Source organism: Hyperolius riggenbachi, chromosome 5, assembly GCF_040937935.1.
Source record: "Hyperolius riggenbachi isolate aHypRig1 chromosome 5, aHypRig1.pri, whole genome shotgun sequence".
Classification (NCBI taxonomy): domain Eukaryota; kingdom Metazoa; phylum Chordata; class Amphibia; order Anura; family Hyperoliidae; genus Hyperolius; species Hyperolius riggenbachi.
This window is the reverse complement of record NC_090650.1, coordinates 266,167,647-266,192,136: the sequence shown is the minus strand read 5'-3', so window position 1 is coordinate 266,192,136 and position 24,490 is coordinate 266,167,647. Positions and strand designations below refer to the sequence as shown.

General features: G+C 45.6%; 1 protein-coding gene across 1 annotated transcript; it reads left to right on the top strand.

Annotated features, from left to right (window-relative positions):
* The first annotated feature begins 17,074 nt into the window (after window positions 1–17,074).
* Window positions 17,075–24,012, top strand: LOC137517638 (pleckstrin homology-like domain family B member 3). Its single transcript, XM_068234625.1, has 4 exons — window positions 17,075–17,179; window positions 17,330–17,551; window positions 17,718–17,804; window positions 22,317–24,012. The coding sequence occupies exons 1-4, from the start codon at window positions 17,113–17,115 to the stop codon at window positions 22,550–22,552; spliced, it is 612 nt and encodes a 203-aa protein (XP_068090726.1). The 5' UTR covers window positions 17,075–17,112; the 3' UTR covers window positions 22,553–24,012.
* The last annotated feature ends 478 nt before the right edge of the window (window positions 24,013–24,490 follow it).

Sequence of the window (24,490 nt, the reverse complement as noted above, 5' to 3'; positions counted from 1 at the left end):
GCAACAGAAAAGAATGGAAGCGACACGGCAATGGGGGACAGCAAGATAAATAAACGAGTGTGCATATTTACGCCTCTGGTGTGCAAGTGAAGTTTCCAGGGGCATGAATATGCCTACTGGTTGTCGGGATCAAATTATGCATTACAATTTTTTATGATAGTGCTACTTTAATTTGGGTTTCATATCCTATGTAATATCCTTGGTTCAGGGTGACTGAAATAATTCATTTTAACCACTTCCCGACCGCCTAACGCACAGAGGCGGCCGGGAAGTGGAGCCCTGAAGGACCGGCTCACCCACAGAGGCGGCGGTCCTTCTAAGGGCATGGGCGGAGCGATCGCGTCATCCGTGACGCGATCCTCCGCCGGCGCCTGTCACCGCTCGCCCGCCGCAACATCCCACCGGCTATACGGAAGCGCCGGCGGGATGTTAACCCCGCGATCGCCGCATACAAAGTGTATAATACACTTTGTAATGTTTACAAAGTGTATTATACAGGCTGCCTCCTGCCCTGGTGGTCCCAGTGTCCGAGGGACCACCAGGGCAGGCTGCAGCCACCCTAGTCTGCACCCAAGCACACTGATTTCTCCCCCCCCTGCCCCAGATCGCCCACAGCACCCCTCAGACCCCCCCCTGCCCACCCCCCAGACCCCTGTTTGCACCCAATCACCCCCCTAATCACCCATCAATCACTCCCTGTCACTATCTGTCAACGCTATTTTTTTTTATCTCCCACCCTGCCCCCTCCTGATCACCCCCCCACCCCTCAGATTCTCCCCAGACCCCCCCCCCCCCCCCCCAGTGTACTCTATGCATCTATCCCCCCTGATCACCTGTCAATCACCTGTCAATCACCCATCAATCACCCCCTGTCACTGCCACCCATCAATCAGCCCCTAACCTGCCCCTTGCGGGCAATCTGATCACCCACCCACACCAATAGATCGCCCGCAGATCCGACATCAGATCACCACCCAAACGCAGTGTTTACATCTATTCTCTCCTCTAAAAACCCACTAATTACCCATCAATCACCCATCAATCACCCCCTATCACCACCTGTCACTGTTACCCATCAGATCAGCCCCTAATCTGCCCCTTGCGGGCACCCAATCACCCGCCTACACGCTCAGATTGCCCTCAGACCCCCCCTTATCAATTCGCCAGTGCAATATTTACAACAACAACAACAACAACAAATAACATTTGTAAAGCGTTTTTCTCCCGTGGGACTCAAAGCGCATAAGCATGGCTCCGACCATCGTGGTACAGAGGAAGAATTTTATAAATCTGGAAATGCCAGGCTAAACAGGTGGCTTTTCAGTCTGGATTTGAATAGCTCCAGGGATGGTGCTGTCTTTACTGGGTGTGGTAGGGAGTTCCAAAGAGTAGGGGCAGCATGACAGAAGGCTCTGTCTCCAGATTTTTTGAGGTGCACTCTGGGAGTGACCAAGTTTATAGAACTTGCTGATCTGAGGTTGTGAGAGGTGTGGTGCAGCTTCAGCAAGTCCTTCATGTATCCAGGGCCCAGATTGTGCAGGGATTTGAATGTCAGCAGTCCAATCTTAAAGAGTATTCTCCATTCTACTGGTAGCCAGTGCAGTGAGCGAAGGATCGGTGTAATGTGACAGTGGCGAGGCTGGTTTGTTAGCAATCTGGCAGCAGCATTCTGCACTAATTGCAGGCGACGCAGGTCCTTTTTGGGGAGGCCAGCATAAAGGGCATTGCAGTAGTCCAGCCGTGATGTGATGAAGGCGTGGACTAGGGTTTGAAGATCCTCTGGGGGAATCAGATGTTTAATCTTTGCAATGTTCTTCAGATGAAAGAAGGAAGATTTAACTACAGATGAAATTTGGTTTCTGAAACTCAATTCCCCATCGATTAGTACGCCAAGGCTGCGCACAAGGTTGGAGCTGTTTATGTCTGAATTCCCAATCCTGATTGGTGTTGCTTTAGGATAGAGCTGTTTTGATGGCGAGCACTGGCTTTGGACAAACAGGACCTCAGTTTTGTCAGCATTCAGTTTCAACCAGTTATCATTCATCCATGCCTGAAGCTCAGCTAAGCAAGAGTTTATTTTTGGGGTAGGGTCTGTTCCACCAGGTTTGAAGGACAGGTATAGCTGTGTGTCATCGGCGTAGCAGTGGTACGTCAGGCCATGTCGTTGGATAAGTGTACCGATTGGCAACATGTAGATTGCAAACAGCAGAGGGGATAGGATTGATCCTTGTGGCACTCCGAATTGTAGAGGTGCAGGTTTGGACATTATAGGTCCTAGGGATACTCTCTGTGTTCTGTCAGTCAGGAATGATCTGAACCACTGGAGGACTGATCCACCGATGCCACAGTACTCCTGCAGTCTGTTAAGCAGGATTTTATGGTCAACTGTATCAAAAGCAGCTGAGAGATCCAACAGGATTAGGATGGAGCATTCCCCTCTGTCCCTTGCCATGAGCAGATCGTTGCAGACTTGGATGAGGGCTGTTTCACAGCTGTGGTGTTTCTTAAAGCCAGATTGTAGAGGGTCCAGGATGTTGTTTACTGACAGCCTGGTTTCAAGTTCTTCCCTGTAATAACCCACTGATCACCTGTCAATCACCTGTCAATCACCCATCAATCACCCCCTGTCACTGCCACCCATCAATCACCCCCTGTCACTGCCACCCATCAATCAGCCCCTAACCTGCCCCTTGCGGGCAATCTGATCACCCACCCACACCAATAGATCGCCCGCAGATCCGACATCAGATCACCACCCAAACGCAGTGTTTACATCTATTCTCTCCTCTAAACACCCACTAATTACCCATCAATCACCCCCTATCACCACCTGTCACTGTTACCCATCAGATCAGACCCTAATCTGCCCCTTGCGGGCACCCAATCACCCGCCTACACGCTCAGATTGCCCTCAGACCCCCCCCTTATCAATTCGCCAGGGCATTATTTACATCTGTCCTTCCCTGTAATAACCCACTGATCACCTGTCAATCACCCATCAATCACCCCCTGTCACTGACACCCATCAATCACCCCCTGTCACTGCCACCCATCAATCAGCCCCTAACCTGCCCCACGCGGGCAATCTGATCACCCACCCACACCAATAGATCGCCTGCAGATCCGACATCAGATCACCACCCAAGCGCAGTGTTTACATCTATTCTCTCCTCTAAACACCCACTAATTACCCATCAATCACCCATCAATCACCCCCTATCACCACCTGTCACTGTTACCCATCAGATCAGACCCTAATCTGCCCCTTGCGGGCACCCAATCACCCGCCTACATGCTCAGATTGCCCTCAGACCCCCCCTTATCAATTCGCCAGTGCATTAGTTACATCTGTTCTTCCCTGTAATAACCCACTGATCACCTGTCAATCACCTGTCACTGCCACCCATCAATCACCCCCTGTCACTGCCACCCATCAATCACCCCCTGGCACTGCCACCCATCAATCACCCCCTGTCACTGCCACTCATCAATCAGCCCCTAACCTGCCCCTTGCGGGCAATCTGATCACCCACCCACACCAATAGTTCGCCCGCAGATCCGACGTCAGATCACCTCCCAAGGGCAGTGTTTATATCTGTTCTCTACCCTAAACACCCACTAATTACCCATCAATCACCCCCTGTCACTGCTACCTATCAGATTAGACCACTATCTGCCCCTAGGGCACTCAATCACCGCCCACACCCTCAGAATGCCCTCAGGCCCCAGCCCTGATCACCTCGCCAGTGCATTGCTTGCACCTATTCCCCTCTCTAATCACACCTTGAGACACCCATCAATCACCTCCTGTCACCCCCTAGCACACCTACCCATCAGATCAGGCCCTAATTTGCCCCGTGTGGGCTCCTGATCACTCGGCCAAACCCTCAGATCCCCCTCAGACCCCCTTCCGATCACCTCCCCAGTGCATTGATTGCATCTATTTTCCCCTCTAACCACCCCCTGAGACACCCACAATTAACCTCCTGTCACCCCCCTAGCACTCCTATCCATCAGATCAGGCCCAATACAACCTGTCATCTAAAAGGCCACCCTGCTTATGACCGGTTTCACAAAATTCGCCCCCTCATAGACCACCTGTCATCAAAATTTGCAGATGCTTATACCCCTGAACAGTCATTTTGAGACATTTGGTTTCCAGACTACTCACGGTTTTGGGCCCGTAAAATGCCAGGGCGGTATAGGAACCCCAGAAACGGACCCCATTTTAGAAAAAAGACACCCCAATGTATTCTGTTAGGTGTATGGCGAGTTCATAGAAGATTTTATTTTTTATCAAAAGTTAGCGGAAATTGATTTTTTTTTTTCACAAAGTGTCATTTTTCACTAACTTGTGACAAAAAATAAAATCTTCTATGAACTCGCCATACACCTAACGGAATACCTTGGGGTGTCTTCTTTCTAAAATGGGGTCACTTGTGGGGTTCCTATACTGCCCTGGCATTTTACGGGCCCTAAACCGTGAGGAGTAGTCTAGAAAACAAATGCCTCAAAATGACCTGTGAATAGGACGTTGGGCCCCTTAGCGCACCTAGGCTGCAAAAAAGTGTCACACATGTGGTATCGCCGTACTCAGGAGAAGTAGTATAATGTGTTTTGGGGTGTATTTTTACACATACCCATGCTGGGTGGGAGAAATCTCTCTGTAAATGGACAATTGTGTGTAAAAAAAATCAAACAATTGTCATTTACAGAGGTATTTCTCCCACCCAGCATGGGTATGTGTAAAAATACACCCCAAAACACATTATACTACATCTCCCGAGTACGGCGATACCACATGATTGGCACTTTTTTGCAGCCTAACTGCGCTAAGGGGCCCAAAGTCCAATGAGTACCTTTAGGATTTCACAGGTCATTTTTGTTTCAAGACTACTCCTCACGGTTTAGGGCCCCTAAAATGCCAGGGCAGTATAGGAACCCCACAAATGACCCCATTCTAGAAAGAAGACACCCAAACGTATTCCGTTAGGAGTATGGTGAGTTCATAGAAGATTTTATTTTTTGTCACAAGTTAGCGGAAAATGACACTTTGTGAAAAAACACAATTAAAATCAATTTCCGCTAACTTGTGACAAAAAAATAAAAACTTCTATGAACTCACCATACTCCTAACGGAATACCTTGGGGTGTCTTCTTTCTAAAATGGGGTCATTAGTGGGGTTCCTATACTGCCCTGGCATTTTAGGGGCCCTAAACCGTGAGGAGTAGTCTTGAAACAAAAATGACCTGTGAAATCCTAAAGGTACTCATTGGACTTTGGGCTCTTTAGCGCAGTTAGGGTGCAAAAAAGTGCCACACATGTGGTATCGCCGTACTCGGGAGAAGTAGTACAATGTGTTTTGGGGTGTATTTTTACACATACCCATGCTGGGTGGGAGAAATACCGCTGTAAATGGACAATTGTGTGTAAAAAAATCAAAAGATTGTCATTTACAGAGGTGTTTCTCCCACCCAGCATGGGTATGTGTAAAAATACACCCCAAAACACATTGTACTACTTCTCCCGAGTACGGCGATACCACATGTGTGGCACTTTTTTGCACCCTAACTGCGCTAAAGGGCCCAAAGTCTAATGAGTACCTTTAGGATTTCACAGGTCATTTTGAGAAATTTCGTTTCAAGACTACTCCTCACGGTTTAGGGTCCCTAAAATTCCAGGGCAGTATAGGAACCCCACAAATGACCCCATTTTAGAAAGAAGACACCCCAAGGTATTCCGTTAGTAGTATGGCGAGTTCATAGAAGATTTGTTGTCACAAGTTAGCGGAAATTGATTTTAATTGTGTTTTTTCACAAAGTGTCATTTTCCGCTAACTTGTGACAAAAAATAAAATCTTCTATGAACTCACCATACTCCTAACGGAATACCTTTGGGTGTCTTCTTTCTAAAATGGGGTCATTTGTGGGGTTCCTATACTGCCCTGGCATTTTAGGGGCCCTAAACCGTGAGGAGTAGTCTTGAAACGAAATTTCTCAAAATGACCTGTGAAATCCTAAAGGTACTCATTGGACTTTGGGCCCTTTAGCGCAGTTAGGGTGCAAAAAAGTGCCACACATGTGGTATCGCCGTACTCAGGAGAAGTAGTATAATGTGTTTTGGGGTGTATTTTTACACATACCCATGCTGAGTGGGAGAAAGATCTCTGTAAATGGACAATTGTGTGTAAAAAAAATTAACAAATTGTCATTTACAGAGATATTTCTCCCACCCAGCATGGGTATGTGTAAAAATACACCCCAAAACACATTATACTACTTCTCCTGAGTACGGCAATACCACATGTGTGGCACTTTTTTGCAGCCTAACTGCGCTAAGGGGTTCAAAGTCCAATGAGCACCTTTAGGCTTTGCAGGGGTGCTTACAATTTAGCACCCCCCAAAATGTCAGGACAGTAAACACACCCCACAAATGACCCCATTTTGGAAAGTAGACCCTTCAAGGTATTCAGAGAGGGGCATGGTGAGTCCGTGGCAGATTTCATTTTTTTTTGTCGCAAGTTAGAAGAAATGGAAACTTTTTTTTTTTTTTTTTTGGTCACAAAGTGTCATTTTCCGCTTACTTGTGACAAAAAATAATATCTTCTATGAACTCACTATGCCTCTCAGTGAATACTTTGGGATGTCTTCTTTCCAAAATGGGGTCATTTGGGGGGTATTTATACTATCCTGGAATTCTAGCCCCTCATGAAACATGACAGGGGGTCAGAAAAGTCATAGATGCTTGAAAATGGGAAAATTCACTTTTTGCACCATAGTTTGTAAACGCTATAACTTTTACCCAAACCAATAAATATACACTGAATGGGTTTTTTTTTATCAAAAACATGTTTGTCCACATTTTTCGCGCTGCATGTATACAGAAATTTTACTTTATTTGAAAACTGTCAGCACAGAAAGTTAAACAAATCATTTTTGTGCCAAAATTCATGTCTTTTTTGATGAATATAATAAAAAGTAAAAATCGCAGGAGCAATCAAATAGCACCAAAAGAAAGCTTTATTAGTGACAAGAAAAGGAGCCAAAATTCATTTAGGTGGTAGGTTGTATGAGCGAGCAATAAACCGTGAAAGCTGCAGTGGTCTGAATGGAAAAAAAGTGGCCGGTCCTTAAGGGGTAGAAAGCCCTAGGTCCTCAAGTGGTTAAAATGTGTCAAATTTAAACTTACAAATAACATCTTTATCTTTGATAATTAATTTACCTTTAGATGAAAGGCACGGCAATGGGCTAATGGTTCCTACCCAGATACAGGGCCAGAGCTACCATAGGAAAAAATGGGCAATTGCCCCAGGGCCCCAGAGCCTGTAGGGGCCTCCAAGGTGTCCCTCCCCCATTTTAAGTGTTGCTCCCCAGGGATTCTGCAGTGTCTGTTAAGTTGGGAGGTGATTGGGGAAGGGTCAGCAGCCAGCTCAGGGGCCCAGGAGGGAAATTTGGCTGCAACAAAGGGCCTTTAATGACGCTTTTTGGTCGGGGGTATCTGTTGGGGGGCCCCCAGGCTAATTTTGCCCTAAAGCCCAATTGTTACTTGAACCGGCCCTGCCCAGATATGCTAGTTTGGTGACACCATCACTTGCAAATCTAGATACTGTATGTGATTTACCTTATTAGATGTAGGTACAATAAACAGGACTACCCAGCATCTGAGAAGCTGGTTACGGCAACATAGGTGGAATATCCTAAAGGAATATAACTTGCATAGTATTTCTTGTCATTTTAGATAAATTTATCAGAAAGATTCTACCCTCGTGCACTTTATGCCTATAAATCCTCTCCAAGAGAAGTTCTTAGGGGACAGGTTCAAAACTAAAAAAAAAAGCAAGAACTTTGGGAAATTTAAAGAGGCGCTGTAGCAACATATAGTAGAATTTAGTAAATGATTTAGGATACCCACTTTTACATGTACTATCCTGGTTTAAGCATCAGAAATGCTTCCTATATCATATGTTGCTGTATATTGGTATGTAACCCCACCCTCCCAGTGATGCTTAGCCTACCTAGGCTATTTAGCTATGTAACATTCATCTCCCAAAGCATGCCGGGAGACCAGGGCCCATATGCAAATAACTAGTACATTTTCACCTCCTTTTGTGACACCTTTTCAATTACAAAGTGTCGAAAAGTTATTTTAAAGACAAGATGAAAATTCTCTCCTAGGAGAAAACTCAGGGGAAAAAGTTATTTGCAAATGGGCCCAGGTATTATTTCTACCAACTTCATAACACAGAGCCTTAAAGAGAACCAGAGATGAAGCACCCTCTTGTATTTTACCTTATAAATCAGTGGGAACATGACAGTAAACACCTAATCTGCCCTTTGTTTCATTGTTCTCTGTGTAATCTGACTGTTATCACCTCTGATAAGAATCCCCGACAGAGCAGTCAGGCTGCTCCGTCTAGCTTTGCTACAGAAAGATTATAGCTAAGTCTGTCTTCTGTGGTGTTATTTCAAGCCCAAGCCTGCCCCCTTGTGGCTCTGCTATAATGACTCAGCAATAATCATTCCCAGCAAAGCCAGATTTAATTGCTCAGTCTGGGATTCTTGTGACAGCTGATAACGGACACTTTTAGCAGTGAGGATGAAACAGAGAGCATGGGGCGTGGTCTGGCTATGGAGTAGTGAGGACGCGCGGCTCCTGAGCTCCACAGAGTCCGATTATCCTGCACAATCCTGCCTGCTCCAGACAGCCCTTTCTCCTGCTCCTGTGGCGGACGACTGCTGCTAAACACCCCTGGCACCCTCGGAGGCATAAACATGGCATCCCCCAAGTCTGGTTCGGCCGCAGCACGCCTGGCAAAGTACGCACATGGCCCCAAAGATGGCGGCGGCGCTTCCTCCCCCTCCGCAGAATCCACAGCACAGGACCCTCTGGACGATACAATACCGCTGGAAGGGGTAGAGGAAGAAGCCAGCAGGTCACCTATACCACCGGCAACCACCCGCAGTGAGTACACGCAGAACACTGCGAACATAGGGGCTGAGCCTGGGGACAAGGTGGCTGCAGATACAGCACTAGGCCCAAATGTAGATGCGGAGCCTTCCAGAATGCAGCTTCTAGAGGCCATCCTGGAGCTAAAATCCTCCCTATCAGGCAAACTGGACTCCATACAATCCGAGCTAACATTTGTGAAAGCAGACATGCATAAACTCAGAGACCGCACCAGCGAGGCAGAAAAACGCATAAGTAACCTAGAAGATGATATAAGGCCACTACAGTCAGATATGCACTACCACAACAGAATTACAGATGCACACTCTTTCAAGCTTTCTGATCTCGAGAATAGATCCAGGCGGAACAACCTGCGCTTCGTGGGTTTCCCAGAAAAAGCTGAAGGTACCTCTGCTGAGGAGTTTCTGGAGGAATGGATCACCTCCTCTCTTTCTGAATTTAAGCCCTCTAAGCCTTTCTCTATTGAAAGAGCCCACAGAATTCCTAGTGGCCCCCCTAAACCAGGCGCAGCTCCAAGACCCTTGATCGCTAAGCTGCTGAATTATAGAGACAAAACTGACATTCTGAGAGCAGCAAGAATAGCGAAAGCACCGATTCAATTTAATGGGGCAGATGTTCATATATACCAAGATTTTTCAGTGGATGTACAAAAACAAAGACTTGCATTTCTGGATGTTAAGAAAATTCTCAGGGATAAAAACATAAGTTACAGCATGATGTTCCCAGCTAAGCTGCGTGTTGTGCATGAAGAACGTGTTCTGTTTTTTACTGGTCTGCATGATGCAGTTAAGTGGTTGGAATCGATCGGCATAGACAGGCCCAGATTTGCCCCGCCAGCGCGGCGCAGGGCTCAATAACCTAAAAGATCATACTTATGATATATACAGCCTCATAATACCTTGGTACCTTGTATGATCTCTGATATAAACTTGCTGATATATCTGTGCTTATCAAGTACTGCGTGTTGCAAGAAGACCATATAGTAATGAGGTGAATGTTAATAGACTTGATCTTGCTATGTGCACCATACTTTTGGGAACAGCGGTACCTTTAAAAGCACGTATATCTGGAACTACCTAACGGATATGCAGTACATACAGATTTGGTCAAAGGGCAGATGTATTATCTCAGCTCTGGTTACAATACTTATGACTTTGAGATATGTTATCTGAATATTACAGATGATAGCAGCGGTGTGTGTTATAAGGAGTCAATATTGCGAAGCTGTACTTAATACTTGTCTGTGAAATGTATATCTCTCAGGACTCTGGAGTTGATTTCTCTAGCTAACGTCTCTATATGCTGCAAGGGTTTGGGTTTAAGGCGGGTTGTAGTTTTAGACAGCTTGCGGGGTGGGTTGGGGTTAGTTGGGATATGTTTATCCCCATTTCAATGACAGTGCAAGTATATGTGTCAATGTATCTATTAGCTGGTGAATATGCGAGCTCATTTAATTTTCCACTGTTCCTTGACAATGGCTGATTTTAAAATACTGTCTTGGAACGTAAGAGGCATGAATCATCCCATCAAACGTCGCTTGGTATTTGATTACATGAAAAAATATAATCCCTATGTTATGTGTCTTCAGGAGACACATTTGGTCAGAGCAAAGCTAACCTGCCTTAAAAAACCCTGGATAGCGAATGTATATGCCGCACAGCACTCCAACTATTCCAGAGGTACTGTCATCTTAATTGCAAAAAAAGCACCAATTAAAGTTGTGTCTGTGCATTCTGACCATCTGGGCAGATTTGTTATTATACAATTTTCTATGGAAGGTCGCACACTGATAATTGCATCTGTGTATGTTCCCCCACCGTTTCATGTCTCTGTCCTGGAAAAAATGTTTTCACATATTTACGATATGCCCCCTGCCCCCATTCTTCTCTGTGGGGACTTTAATAATATTCTAGACCCTACCTTGGATAAATCCAGTTTAGGTGAACAGAGGGGTTACGGTACCTTTAAAGATTGGGTCCAAAAGCACTGCCTCTATGATTTGTGGCGTTGGAGTAACCCAAATAAAACCACCTTCTCCTGCTTCTCTGATCCCTCCAGATCCATGTCACGAATAGATATGATGCTAGGCACATATGATTTACTCTCTAAAATTAACAGCATTAACTATTTGCCCCATGGAATCTCGGATCACTCTCCTATGATTGGTACATTACTAGCAGGCTCAGGATCTGGGATTAGGGGTATGAGATTGGGAGTTAACTGGCTGCAAGACCAAACAGTAATAGATCACTGTAAAAACCAAATGGCTGAGTATTGGCATCTGAATCAGGGGTCTGCCTCCATGGATATAGTATGGGATGCTTCGAAAGCCACTCTGCGGGGTCACTTCGGACACATAAAAGGGATTATACTTAAAAATGATGAAGCTTATATAAATGCTACTGAGGCATCAATGCTAGCGGCAAGGGAAACTTTTGAGCTGTTCCGTTCAAAAGATATCTATCAGGCTTGGATCGGGGCTAGACGAGCTCATGAGCTGAAATTACTGAATAGAGCTAAACGTAAAGAATTCATAGGACATCAAAAGCTGTTTGAATGGGGCAATAAATCTAGCAAAATCCTGGCTAATTTAATTAAAACTCAGTCACCCTCTATTGCAATCCCTAGAATTCTCTCTGCTAACGGATGTGTACTATCCACTAGGGTTGCTCGGAATTGCAAATCCGTGTACCGCGGTAAATTCCGCATACCGCCGCTCCGGAATTCCGTTACCGGGTCATTCCGCGGTATTCCGGAGGGTTTCCACGGTATTCCGGCTATATTCCGGAATTTTCCGAGTGTATGCTTCCGTATTTTTATTACGGACTTCCGTAAATTACGTTAGCGTTGTTCATTCCGTCTTTTTGCTCATTTACTCATTGTTTTTGGTATCTTCTTCCTTTTGAGATGATATGAATTGTGTTAGTGAATAAAGTTTTTGTGTATGGTTTAAATTTGTGATAACAGCGTGCTTTCGTCAGTTTCCGCCCATTTTTCCGGAATTCCGTTTTTTTTTCAATGATACACTGGGGGGCGGATCCCTGGAGGAATTCCGTGGTTTGCTCACTTCCAGGAACTTGTTGTGGAGTCTGGTGAGGCAGAGAGACCTGGAGGAGCAGATTGCACCTGCTATTGAGGTAAGTGAATAATATGTACATATATTTGTTTACATAGATGTTTATTATGTTTAATGATGAATGCAATTATTCCTTTTTTTTAGGTTAGAAAAACAAGTTACCATATTTGTGTGTTTGACACTGACCTGTCAGTCATTTGATTAGGAATAGGATAGCATCATGTTGCATTTGATGGAGATTTGTGGCATGCACTTTCTGTGCATGAAGTTACCTTCGTGGGCATGTAGCGCGGTTTTTATTCCAGACCACATGGTGGAGGAGGGCCAGTGTTAGGAGTTGGACCCAGGAATCTGAATTGGGTTGCAAGGGTTAGTGCTGCTGATGGGCATTATGGGGTTAATGTATGACTTGCATGACTTTGCACGTGTTCAATTTCATTTGTATGCTATTTTGTCGGGTATGCTGAAATGTTGGAACAAAGTGCAGACTGATTAGTCGCAGCTGTGCCCACAAAGTGCAGTCTGATTGGTCGCAGGTGTGCCCACAAAGTAAAGTCCGATTGGTCGCAGATGTGTCCATAAAGTGCATTCTGATTGGTCGCAGCTGTGCCCACAAAGTGCAGTCTGATTGGTCGCAGCTGTGCCCACAAAGTGCAGTCAGATTGGTCGCAGCTGTGCCCACAAAGTGCAGTCTGATTGGTCGCAGCTGTGCCCACAAAGTGCAGTCAGATTGGTCGCAGCTGTGCCCACAAAGTGCAGTCTGATTGGTCGCAGCTGTGCCCACAAAGTGCAGTCTGATTGGTCGCAGCTGTGCCCACAAAGTGCAGTCAGATTGGTCGCAGCTGTGCCCACAAAGTGCAGTCTTATTGTTCGCAGCTTTGCCCACTAAGTGCAGTCTGATTGGTCGCAGCTGTGCCCACAAAGTGCAGTCAGATTGGTCGCAGATGTGTCCACAAAGTGCATTCTGATTGGTCGCAGATGTGTCCACAAAGTGCATTCTGATTGGTCGCAGATGTGGCCACAAAGTGCAGTCTTATTGTTCGCAGCTGTGTCCACAAAGTGCAGTCTGATTGGTCGCAGCTGTGCCCAGAAAGTGCAGTCTGATTGGTCGCAGATGTGCCCAGAAAGTGCAGTCTGATTGGTCGCAGATGTGTCCACAAAGTGCAGTTTGATTGGTTGCAGATGTGCCACAAAGTGCAGTCTGATTGGTCACAGCTGTGCCCAGAAAGTGCAGTCTGATTGGTCGCAGCTGTGCCCAGAAAGTGCAGTCTGATTGGTTGCAGATGTGTCCACAAAGTGCAGTCAGATTGGTCGCAGCTGTGCCCTCAAAATGCAGTTTGATTGGTTGCAGATGTATCCACAAAGTGCAGTCTGATTGGTCGCAGCTGTGCCCACTAAGTGCAGTCTGATTGGTCGCAGATGTGCCCACAAATTGCAGTCTTATTGTTCGCAGAAGTGTCCACAAAGTGCAGTCTGATTGGTCGCAGATGTGCCCTCAAAGTGCAGTTTGATTGGTTGCAGATGTGCCACAAAGTGCAGTCTGATTGGTCGCAGATGTGTGCACAAAGTGCAGTCTGATTGGTCGCAGCTGTGCCCAGAAAGTGCAGTCTGATTGGTCGCAGCTGTGCCCAGAAAGTGCAGTCTGATTGGTTGCAGAGGTGTCCACAAAGTGCAGTCAGATTGGTCGCAGCTGTGCCCTCAAAATGCAGTTTGATTGGTTGCAGATGTGTCCACAAAGTGCAGTCTGATTGGTCGCAGATGTGTCTACAAAGTGCATTCTGATTGGTCGCAGATGTGGCCACAAAGTGCAGTCTTATTGTTCGCAGCTTTGCCCACTAAGTGCAGTCTGATTGGTCGCAGCTGTGCCCACAAAGTGCAGTCAGATTGGTCGCAGATGTGTCCACAAAGTGCATTCTGATTGGTCGCAGATGTGTCCACAAAGTGCATTCTGATTGGTCGCAGATGTGGCCACAAAGTGCAGTCTTATTGTTCGCAGCTGTGTCCACAAAGTGCAGTCTGATTGGTCGCAGCTGTGCCCAGAAAGTGCAGTCTGATTGGTCGCAGATGTGCCCAGAAAGTGCAGTCTGATTGGTCGCAGATGTGTCCACAAAGTGCAGTTTGATTGGTTGCAGATGTGCCACAAAGTGCAGTCTGATTGGTCACAGCTGTGCCCAGAAAGTGCAGTCTGATTGGTCGCAGCTGTGCCCAGAAAGTGCAGTCTGATTGGTTGCAGATGTGTCCACAAAGTGCAGTCAGATTGGTCGCAGCTGTGCCCTCAAAATGCAGTTTGATTGGTTGCAGATGTATCCACAAAGTGCAGTCTGATTGGTCGCAGCTGTGCCCACTAAGTGCAGTCTGATTGGTCGCAGATGTGCCCACAAATTACAGTCTTATTGTTCGCAGAAGTGTCCACAAAGTGCAGTCTGATTGGTCGCAGATGTGCCCTCAAAGTGCAGTCTGATTGGTCGCAGATGTGCCCACAAAGTGCAGTCAGATTGGTCGCAGCTGTGCCCACAAAGTCTAGTCAGATTGGTCGCAGATGTGCCCTCAAAGTGCAGTCTGATTGGTCGCAGATGTGCCCACAAAGTGCAGTCAGATTGGTCGCAGCTGTGCCCTCAAAGTGCAGTCAGATTGGTCGCAGCTGTGCTCTCAAAGTGCAGTTTGATTGGTTGCAGATGTATCCACAAAGTGCATTCTGATTGGTCGCAGATGTGTCCACAAAGTGCATTCTGATTGGTCGCAGATGTGGCCACAAAGTGCAGTCTTATTGTTCGCAGCTTTGCCCACTAAGTGCAGTCTGATTGGTCGCAGCTGTGTCCACAAAGTGCAGTCTGATTGGTCGCAGCTGTGCCCAGAAAGTGCAGTCTGATTGGTCGCAGATGTGCCCAGAAAGTGCAGTCTGATTGGTCGCAGATGTGCCCAGAAAGTGCAGTCTGATTGGTTGCAGCTGTGCCCATAAAGTGGTTTGATTGGTTGCAGATGTGTCCACAAAGTGCAATCTGATTGGTCGCAGCTGTGCCCACAAAGTGCAGTCTGATTGGTCGCAGCTGTGTCCACAAAGTGCAGTCTGATTGGTCGCAGCTGTGCCCAGAAAGTGCAGTCTGATTGGTCGCAGATGTGCCCAGAAAGTGCAGTCTGATTGGTTGCAGCTGTGCCCATAAAGTGCAGTTTGATTGGTTGCAGATGTGTCCACAAAGTGCAATCTGATTGGTCGCAGCTGTGCCCACAAAGTGCAGTCTGATTGGTCGCAGCTGTGCCCACTAAGTGCAGTCTGATTGGTCGCAGATGTGCCCAGAAAGTGCAGTCTGATTGGTCGCAGATGTGTCCACAAAGTGCAGTTTGATTGGTTGCAGATGTGCCACAAAGTGCAGTCTGATTGGTCGCAGATGTGTCCACAAAGTGCAGTCTGATTGGTTGCAGCTTTGCCCACTAAGTGCAGTCTGATTGGTCGCAGCTGTGCCCACTAAGTGCAGTCTGATTGGTCGCAGATGTGGCCACAAATTGCAGTCTTATTGTTCGCAGAAGTGTCCACAAAGTGCAGTCAGATTGGTCGCAGCTGTGCCCTCAAAGTGCAGTTTGATTGGTTGCAGATGTGTCCACAAAGTGCAGTCTGATTGGTCGCAGATGTGTCCACAAAGTGCAGTCTGATTGGTCGCAGCTGTGCCCACTAAGTGCAGTCTGATTGGTCGCAGATGTGGCCACAAATTGCAGTCTTATTGTTCGCAGAAGTGTCCACAAAGTGCAGTCAGATTGGTCGCAGCTGTGCCCACAAAGTGCAGTCTGATTGGTCGCAGATGTGGCCACAAAGTGCAGTCTGATTGGTAGCAGATGTGCCCTAGATTGTCCACGCTCCTCCTATGCAGCGTGGACAATCCAGAACGCCGCACGCTGCCAGCTCCAGATGACACCAACGCTCTCTCCGTGTTCCCAGAGGCGGAAGCAGCGCTGTCTTCCGCCAAAATGGTAATTTTCTTATTCATTACTGCTCCCTAGCAAGTACATCAGGAATTTCTAGCACTTCAGAAGTATATGAAAGTATTAGATATCCACTTCCATATTACTATTAATCAGATGATTTGTAACTAGATAGCCATTTACACAATAGTCATTGTACAGAGTATAGAACGCTATGTCGCTGTGTTTGCCTCAAAACAGCAAACTCATTGCAATTATACATGTTTTGATCATAAATAATTTCTCGTATGTGAAAAAATATATTTGATATTTTGCAATGTTATTATTCATAGAGTTGTACGAACATGGCAGATGCTGCTGAAGCCGGTGGGAGTGGTGGTGGTGATGGTGATGGTGGGAGGAGCAGGACGTCAGCCTCTGCTGCCTCCGCTGCACGCCTGCGGAAGCGGGAAAAGAATTTGATTATTAAAGTAAGTTTATTTATTTTTTTCTTCACTGTATTAATCCATGACTTTCAATTTATTTTGCTTGACTGTGTAATGCATGCTGCATCTGTAGCTACTTTAATAGTACCATGAAGCTTTGCAATTGAAGGGCTTAATGTTCAGACTACACAACTGTACGCCCCATACACACACTCAAGTCAACACTCAACAGCGGTCTGTAAAGGCCGCCGGGCGGATTGCTCAGAACCTCAGAAAGAGCCTTATCAGTCAGCCGACAGCCTGTAGACACGTCGGACTGTCCACGGAAAATCTGACCAGCGGGAGGTGACTACAGACCCGTCGTTGCCTCCCGTGTAGCGTTTGTACTGGCCTTTAGGCTCTCATAACTTTGATTTCGATTAACTTACCGAAAATCTCCTTCTATTGTTCAAGGAGTTGATAAGACTGCTGATGATAAGTCAATTGAACATTAAATTGACTTTTCATCAGTCTTATCATATGTTAGTACAATAGCAAGCGATGTAGGTATTGTAAAGGTTACTTTTAGCGGATCATTAATTTTGTTGTTGTTTTTTTTTTTTCAGACAATGTTACGAGGGGCCTACGATAAGAGGAAGAGGGAGGAGAAGAGGGCTATTCTGGACCAGCTGCAGCGGGACCTTGAGACCCGATACCACCGCACATGGTCGGTCAAGAAGATCCAGACCATGTGGAGCGACTTCAAGTCGAAGACACCATGTGCGGTGAGGAGAATTAAAGACCAGCTTCGGGAATGTAAGTAAATAATGTGTTTTTCATATATGTAGCGTGATGTGTACGTGTTTTCAACCTTGGAAATCCTTACGATTTTCATGTCTAACAAATTGTCTCTCCTATTGGGTATGTAACTCACAATTTTAAAAACAATCTCACATTCTTTTTTAGTGGATCGGTCTCAGGCACGCAGGCGGGCCCGTTCCGCCTCTGCTCCTCCCTCTTCCCGCAATATTGTGGACCCCACTCAGGAGGATCCTGCTGCTGCCTCCCCCCCTGCTGATGATGAGGCTGGACCCAGCACCAGCCAAAGGCCCCGTAGCAGCCGGCAGCGTGGGCGAAGGCGCTGCCGGCAGCGTGGGCGAAGGCGCTCCCGGAGCCGATCTGTGGCATGTAAGTATTTTTTTAACAAAGTTGCAACATTAATCAGATGACAGTGGTAGACTTAGGAGATTAGTACATAATGTTTTTTTTGTACAGAATAGAATTTTTTTTTTTTTTTACAGTCCCAAAAAAAAAAAAAAAAGGTGAATGATACCATGTCTTCTTTTTATCTTAGCCTCTATCTCTGTGCGATTGCGCAGACGCCGGCCACGGCAACTTTCCTCCGGCAGGCCAGAAAGTGGTGCCATTGAAACAGCTGAGTGTAAGTAAAATTTATTGTTGTAGAACAAAATACATTAATAAGTGTTTGATGCAGCTTATTGATTTGGAGCCATTGTGTAGTGTATGTATCGTATTGTACTCTAGGGTCTATTCAGGGGGAAGCCAAGTATACTAGTTGTAGATGTTTTGGATGTGGGCGGAAGAATGAGTGCTAGGAGGAAAACAATACAGACCGAAGTAAAAATAATTTTCTTCATCATAATTTTTTATTACATTTCAAATACAGAGTTCCATAGTAATGAAAACAGCTGACTGCATAATATTCATCATACATTCAAATACACTTGCAAACTATTCTATGAATAACACCCCTGGTCTGTCTTATTCCCATGAAGAACAGAGGGAGGTAATACATGAAGCACTCCTATGCGCTTAGTCCAGCCTGGGAGTTTTAACTTGACCCATACTAGGTAACCCCCAGGGCTCGGACATCAATGTACTGTATCAATTCAGTGGCCCGAAGGTTAGCCCTTGATACAGGGTTACAGGGATCCTGTTTCAGTGCTAGAGTGTCTACATAATGCTCGTCGCTGTAGTGAGTATAAAGTACAACACCTGTGGGAAGGACGGACGAGGTCTGACTAGTCTACCATAAGTAACACTACCTACTTAACTTATAGTGTATAGTATACCAGGAGCTATATTGGAAGTGAGATTCTAGTTAGTGTATTCCAACCAGGTACTAGGAAGGGTGAAGATCTTATGGTCCACTGAGGATCTTAGTCTAATTTTATATTCCATATTCAGGTTGCTGTTTACTAGGGAGATTAGTTGGGTAATAGATAGGTAGTCGGCCGATTTCCAATTGCTAGTTATCTGGGAGAGTGCCGACAGAATGATATGCATAACCTGGGGCTGCAAATTTAGTGGGATCTCCTCTAGCCCTACTAAGAGTAAAGCTAATTTAGCTGATAGACGTACGTAAGTAGGGAAGGAAAAAGCTATTAATTAAGGGCTGGTTCAGACGGACGTTTGCAGAGCGTTTACAGCCAGCGTTCAGGGCTTGGTGCTAAACGCTCCCATTCAAGTGAATGGGAGCGTTTGTACCAAGCTTTCAAGCACGTTTACACAAACGCGGCGTTTGGGTCCCGATTTTCCCTGGCGTTCAAGGAGCCCCTGGAAGCTACATGTAGCTTCCAGGGGAGGTTAACCGCGACGGCTAATGTCCCCCTAGGGGAAGAAAAAACGCGACCGCATCCAAACGCACACGAACGCTGCTGAACGCGACGCCAACGAACGCAACGCCTCCAAACGTCCATCTGAACCAGCCCTAAGAGTTCCACATGGTCCCAAAACTGAGCAATATTAGGGCACTCCCATAGCATGTGGAGTAGAGTCCCCACTGAGTTCTTACAATGCCAGCAGTTGGGGGAGTTATCCTCTGAGAACGAGGCCATTCTTCTGGGGGTCAGATACCACCTGAAAATAACTTTACGTGAAAGTTCACAGTGGGAGTTGTTCTTTGAGAGTTTTAGGCTTTTAGAAGTGGTCCTGAGCACATGCTGGTCAGTTATGTTAGATTGTAGGTCATTGGACCAGGCTAAAGCATATCTTTTCAGTGAGGCATCACTCACTTCTAGTATCGACGTATACCAAGTGGAGATACCTCCGGCCAAAATGTGTGTGTGGGGGGGGGGGCCTTTATTGTTAATGGCTGTTAGGATTAGGATATGACTATTGAGCTGGGGTATATTAATTGTGTTATTTTTGATCAGGCTATATATCCTATGGTAGGTAAAGAGTTGGTTGAATGGTAATTGGAATTCTTTATGTAATTCCTCAAATGTTTTAAGCTGAGAGCCTTGTGACAGTTGGTTTAGTGAGGTGATTTTAACTTTATCCCATGCGGATAGGTTCAAATGGGGGCTGAGGATTTTAAGGGCATTTAAAGAGATGGTAGGACTATGAGTCAGGGACGACTTAGGCGGGAATTTGATAAAGTGTTCCCATGCCAGCAAGAGAGCCTGGATAGTTGTGTATTGGGAAGATGGTCTCTTTGCTCCCAGGAGCATAGCTTCTGACAGAAGTAAAAACTTAAAGGACCACTATCTTGAACAAAGTTGGCAGTTAAAATGGGACAGATGACAGGTTTTGGGCCAGTCCATGTTTTTAAGGGGGATTCTCAGGGATTTCTTTGTTTGCAACAGCATTTCCTGAACATTTGCAAAATGTCACTGACATAATACAGTGGACTGTTCAAGTGATTAGTGAGGCCGGCTGGTTTCTTGCTAATTTTTCAGTTAATCAGATGTTCAGGAAATGCAGTTGAAAACAAAGCAAACCCTTGAAATACCCTATGAGGAGATGGATTGTCCCAAAATCTGTCGGTTATGTCAGATTTTCAATGCCTACTGTTTTTTGCGCTCGTGGTCCTTTAAGGCATACAGTAAAAAATGGCGCGGAGGAAATAATGGCGCACCGTTCTGCCGATTATAAAACGCTATTTACCGTTTTAATGTAAATACATTAAAACGGTAAATAGCGTTTTATAAAACAGCAGAATGGTGCGCCATTGAAAAATGCAGGGAACTAGCAGAGGGGGTCGGGCTGGCAGCGGGGGTCGGGCTGGAGAGGCAGCGGGCAGTGGGCTGGCAGCGGTGTCAGGGTGGAGAGGCAGCGGGCTGGCAGCGGGGGTCGGGCTGAAGAGGCAGCGGGGTGGAGGGAGGATTACGCAGCATGTGTATATTGTGTATACATTACCTTGTCCCGGCCGGCGATCGCTCCTTCACTTCATAGCTTGCACGAGTTCTGCATCCAGCCAATCACCATGCGGCTTCAGTTTCCGCATGGTGATTGGCTGGATGCAGAACTCGTGCAAGCTATGAAGTGAAGGAACGATCGCCGGCCGGGACAAGGTAATGTATACACAATATACACATGCTGCGTAATCCTCCCTCCACCCCGCTGCCTCTTCAGCCCGACCCCCGCTGCCAGCCCGCTGCCTCTCCACCCTGACACCGCTGCCAGCCCACTGCCCGCTGCCTCTCCAGCCCGACCCCCTACTGCCCGCTGCCTCTCCAGCCCGACCCCGCTGCCAGCCCGCTGCCTCTCCAGCACGATCCCTGCTAAAAAAATTGAACATATAAAACGTTAAATATCGTTGTAATGCAGCGCCATTCTGACACTATTGGCGCTGTGCGCCATTTTTGCCTGTCCCCCCTTTAAGAACTACATCCCGATGTTGAAGGGATTGGAATCGTTGCAAAGCAAGAGCACTAACACACCAACCACCACTACATCACCCTGCCTCCAAATTAGAACACTTCTTCCGGCCAGTGATTATGTCCATAGTAAAACTAGTGTATCATCTGTAAATATAATGTAAGGACATGCTTTAATTTCACAACTTCAAAGGAAGCTTCATTCAAATTTGGCCATAAATAAATGTACATAATGGGGCAACATATCACTTGAAGAAATGTTGACAAGCTGCAGTACTATGCATGTGTGGAATGGTAGTATAAAGGTATTTCACATCCATTGTAGCCACAACAAGTTCTAATACATTTTTGATTTTTTTGGGTGGATTGCAAGGCACTACTTTTGGCAGTCATATTTCATTACTCTTTCTTTACTTTAGGTAAAACCAGGAGTTTTGTTTTTGAATCTGGATGATACCATTCATTGTCAAACTTAGACATGAGTAAACAGTGAGCTTTCGGATTTTAAAATGCCTTCGGCGGACTGGTTCCTGACTAAAAATGAAAACCACACTTTATGTACACTGACATACAGAGTTGAATAATTTTTCGGCAAACATTAATGTATTTTTACATGTCTTAACTGTTACTCAGAACACTTTTCCTGGCCTCTGGGCTAAATTGATAAGTTAAACAGTTCCCTTCATGTAACGTAAAGTACACTCTGGTGATGATTATGATGGGTAACTATTGGAAATTCCAAGTTGAAATACTAACTGGGCTAGTAGTCACATGCAACATTAATTTTAAACTAAAGAGCATTCTGGCATTTCAAACCAGCATATGCAAGTAAAAAATAATGCATAGTGACAGTAAACAGTAAACACCATCAAACGCAAGCATATAACAGAAAAATTGAATTGAAAAATTAAAAATAAAATAAAAAGAATATTGTAATATTGAAAAGCCATTGTACCAGCAAGAGAAGTTGTAAACAAGAGTCCTGGTTTTAACCATGTTGTACAGATATGATCCAATGTATGTACTTTGTCTCTTTTTTAAATCTCATTTCTGACTTTAAGCCACCCATTAATACAGTGAATGTCAATGTTTGTAAGCCGTGTTTTCAGTGTTGGTCAGGGAAAAGTACAAGGAAGCCTTTTTATAATTAGAAAAATCTCATGTTATTTTTCTCAAAATCAGCCAATAAATGCTATCATCCTGTTTCAAAACTCCTTGTTTTTATGGCTAATACGGTACCACACTGTACTGTTTTTACTTTTATTAAACGTTATTGTACAATGTCCATGTATAGTGTAATTTTGTAATTTTGTACATCTTGTTTTTTACAGCTTCTGAACTAACCGCCCGTGTTGCTGCCCTTGAGCAACAAGTACAGCAGCAGCGGGTGGAATATGAAGCGCGCCTCCAGCAGCTACAAGCTGCTTTTCAGCAGCAGATAGAGCAACTGCAACAACAGCTGGAGGCACAGATTGAGGACCAACGGCAGAGGATTCTGGCCTGCAGGGAGGAGGGAGAACGGCTCCATGAGTATTTTGCCCAGGTTGCCGGTAAAAGGAGGATGTAAGGCGGGTCCTCCTGGAGTCCTCCGGAGTCAGATTAGATGGACAGCGTGTGTGAACAGCATTTTTCAGATCTTGCCACTGATTCTACATTGGATTTAGATCTGGACTTTGGATGGGCCTTTCTAATACATAGTTATGTTTTGTTTGAAACCATTCCATTGTTGCCCTGCCTTTATGTTTAGGGTCATTGTCCTGCTGAAAGGTGAACCTCCGCCCCAGTCTCAAGTCTTTTGCAGAGTCCAAGAGGTTTTCTTCCAAGTTTGCCCTGTATTTGGCACCATCCATCTTCCCATCAACTCTGACCAGCTTCTCTGTCCCTGCTGAAGAGAAGCACCCCCAGAGCATGATGCTGCCACCACCATATTTGACAGTGGGGATGGTGTGGTCAGAGTGATGTGCAGTGTTAGTTTTCTGCCACACATAGCGTTTTGCATTTTGGACCAAAAGTTCCATTTTGGTCTCCTCTGACCAGAGCACCTTGTTCCACATGTTTACCGTGTCCCCCAACATGGCTTGTGTCAAACTGCAAACTGGACTTCTTATGCTTTTCTGTTAACAATGGCTTTCTTCTTGCCACTCTACCATAAAGGCCAACTTTGTGCAGTGCATGACTAATAGTTGTCCTATGGACAGTCTCCCACCTGAGCTGTAGATCTCTGCAGCTCGTCCAGAGTCACCATGGGCCTCTTGACTGCATTTCTGATCAGCGCTCTCCTTGTTTGGCCTGTGAGTTTAGGTGGACGGCCTTGTCTTAGTAGGTTTACAGTTGTGCCATACTCCTTCCATTTCTGAATGATTGCTTGAACAGTGCTCTGTGGGATGTTCAAGGCTTTGGAAATGTTTTTGTAGCCTAAACCAGCTTTACGTTTTTCTATAACTTGATCCCTGACCTGTCTTGTGTGTTCTTTTTACTTCACAGTGCTGTTGATCCAAATATTCTCTTAAGACAACCTCTGAGGCCCTCACAGAGCAGCTGTATTTGTACTGAGATTACATTACAGACAGGTGCACTCTAATCTCTTACCCACCCTGTTTTAAAAGAGCAGGCAAATGGTTGATTTGATGTTGGCAGCCAACCTTTTGTTGAGGTGACAGGGGGCCAGATTTATCAAGAGCGTTTTAAACAAAATATTAGTATTATTTTTAAAAATCCTTGCAGAACTGTCTCAGACAGCCGAAAAAAATCACTAGATAATGAAGATTCCTTCTTAAACTGTAAGGAATAGAAGGAGATAGGAAGGTCTCTCAGGCAGTGCAATGTGTGCGGAAAATTGCTGTGGCTAAGGCTACCAACACACCTGCTGTCAGCAAACTCTGACTGAGAGGGGAGGAGCCCTTCACAAATCACATCTAGCCTACACTATCTGTAGAACTGCTAATGAGCACTTTTCTGCAACATTAAAGGAATGGATTTGCACATTTCTTAAATGTTCAGTTTATTGATTTTTATTATTTAAATGAATCACATATCAGTTACTTCATATGGAGAGCATATCTTTCTCCATAGACCTTGTGTTAAAAAAAATAGTTGCTATCACTTATTTTTGCTTTGGCAGCGAGCTGAGCTGGCTCATTAGCATACTGTACGACGACGGGCTTCAGCCTGCTTATAGCAGACACTCCAGCTGATTTATTATAACGCTGACTCACACACTACAGACAGCTGCTGTTCTGAGTTCTCTGTAACCAGTTAATTGAATAGATAAAGCAGTCGGCTAATTATGTACTTATGAAAAAGCATGTTTGTTTATTTACTTATCTAGTTACAGAGAACCGCAGCTCTCTGTAGTGAGTGAGTTAGCGTTATCAGCTTGAGTGTCTGCTATCAGAGAAGTCCGTCCGGCGCATGACACAGCCCAGCTCTCTGTGGTGTATGAGACAGCCTTATAAATCAGCTGGAGTGTCTGCTAGCCTATAAGCAGGCTGAAGCCTGTCGTCGC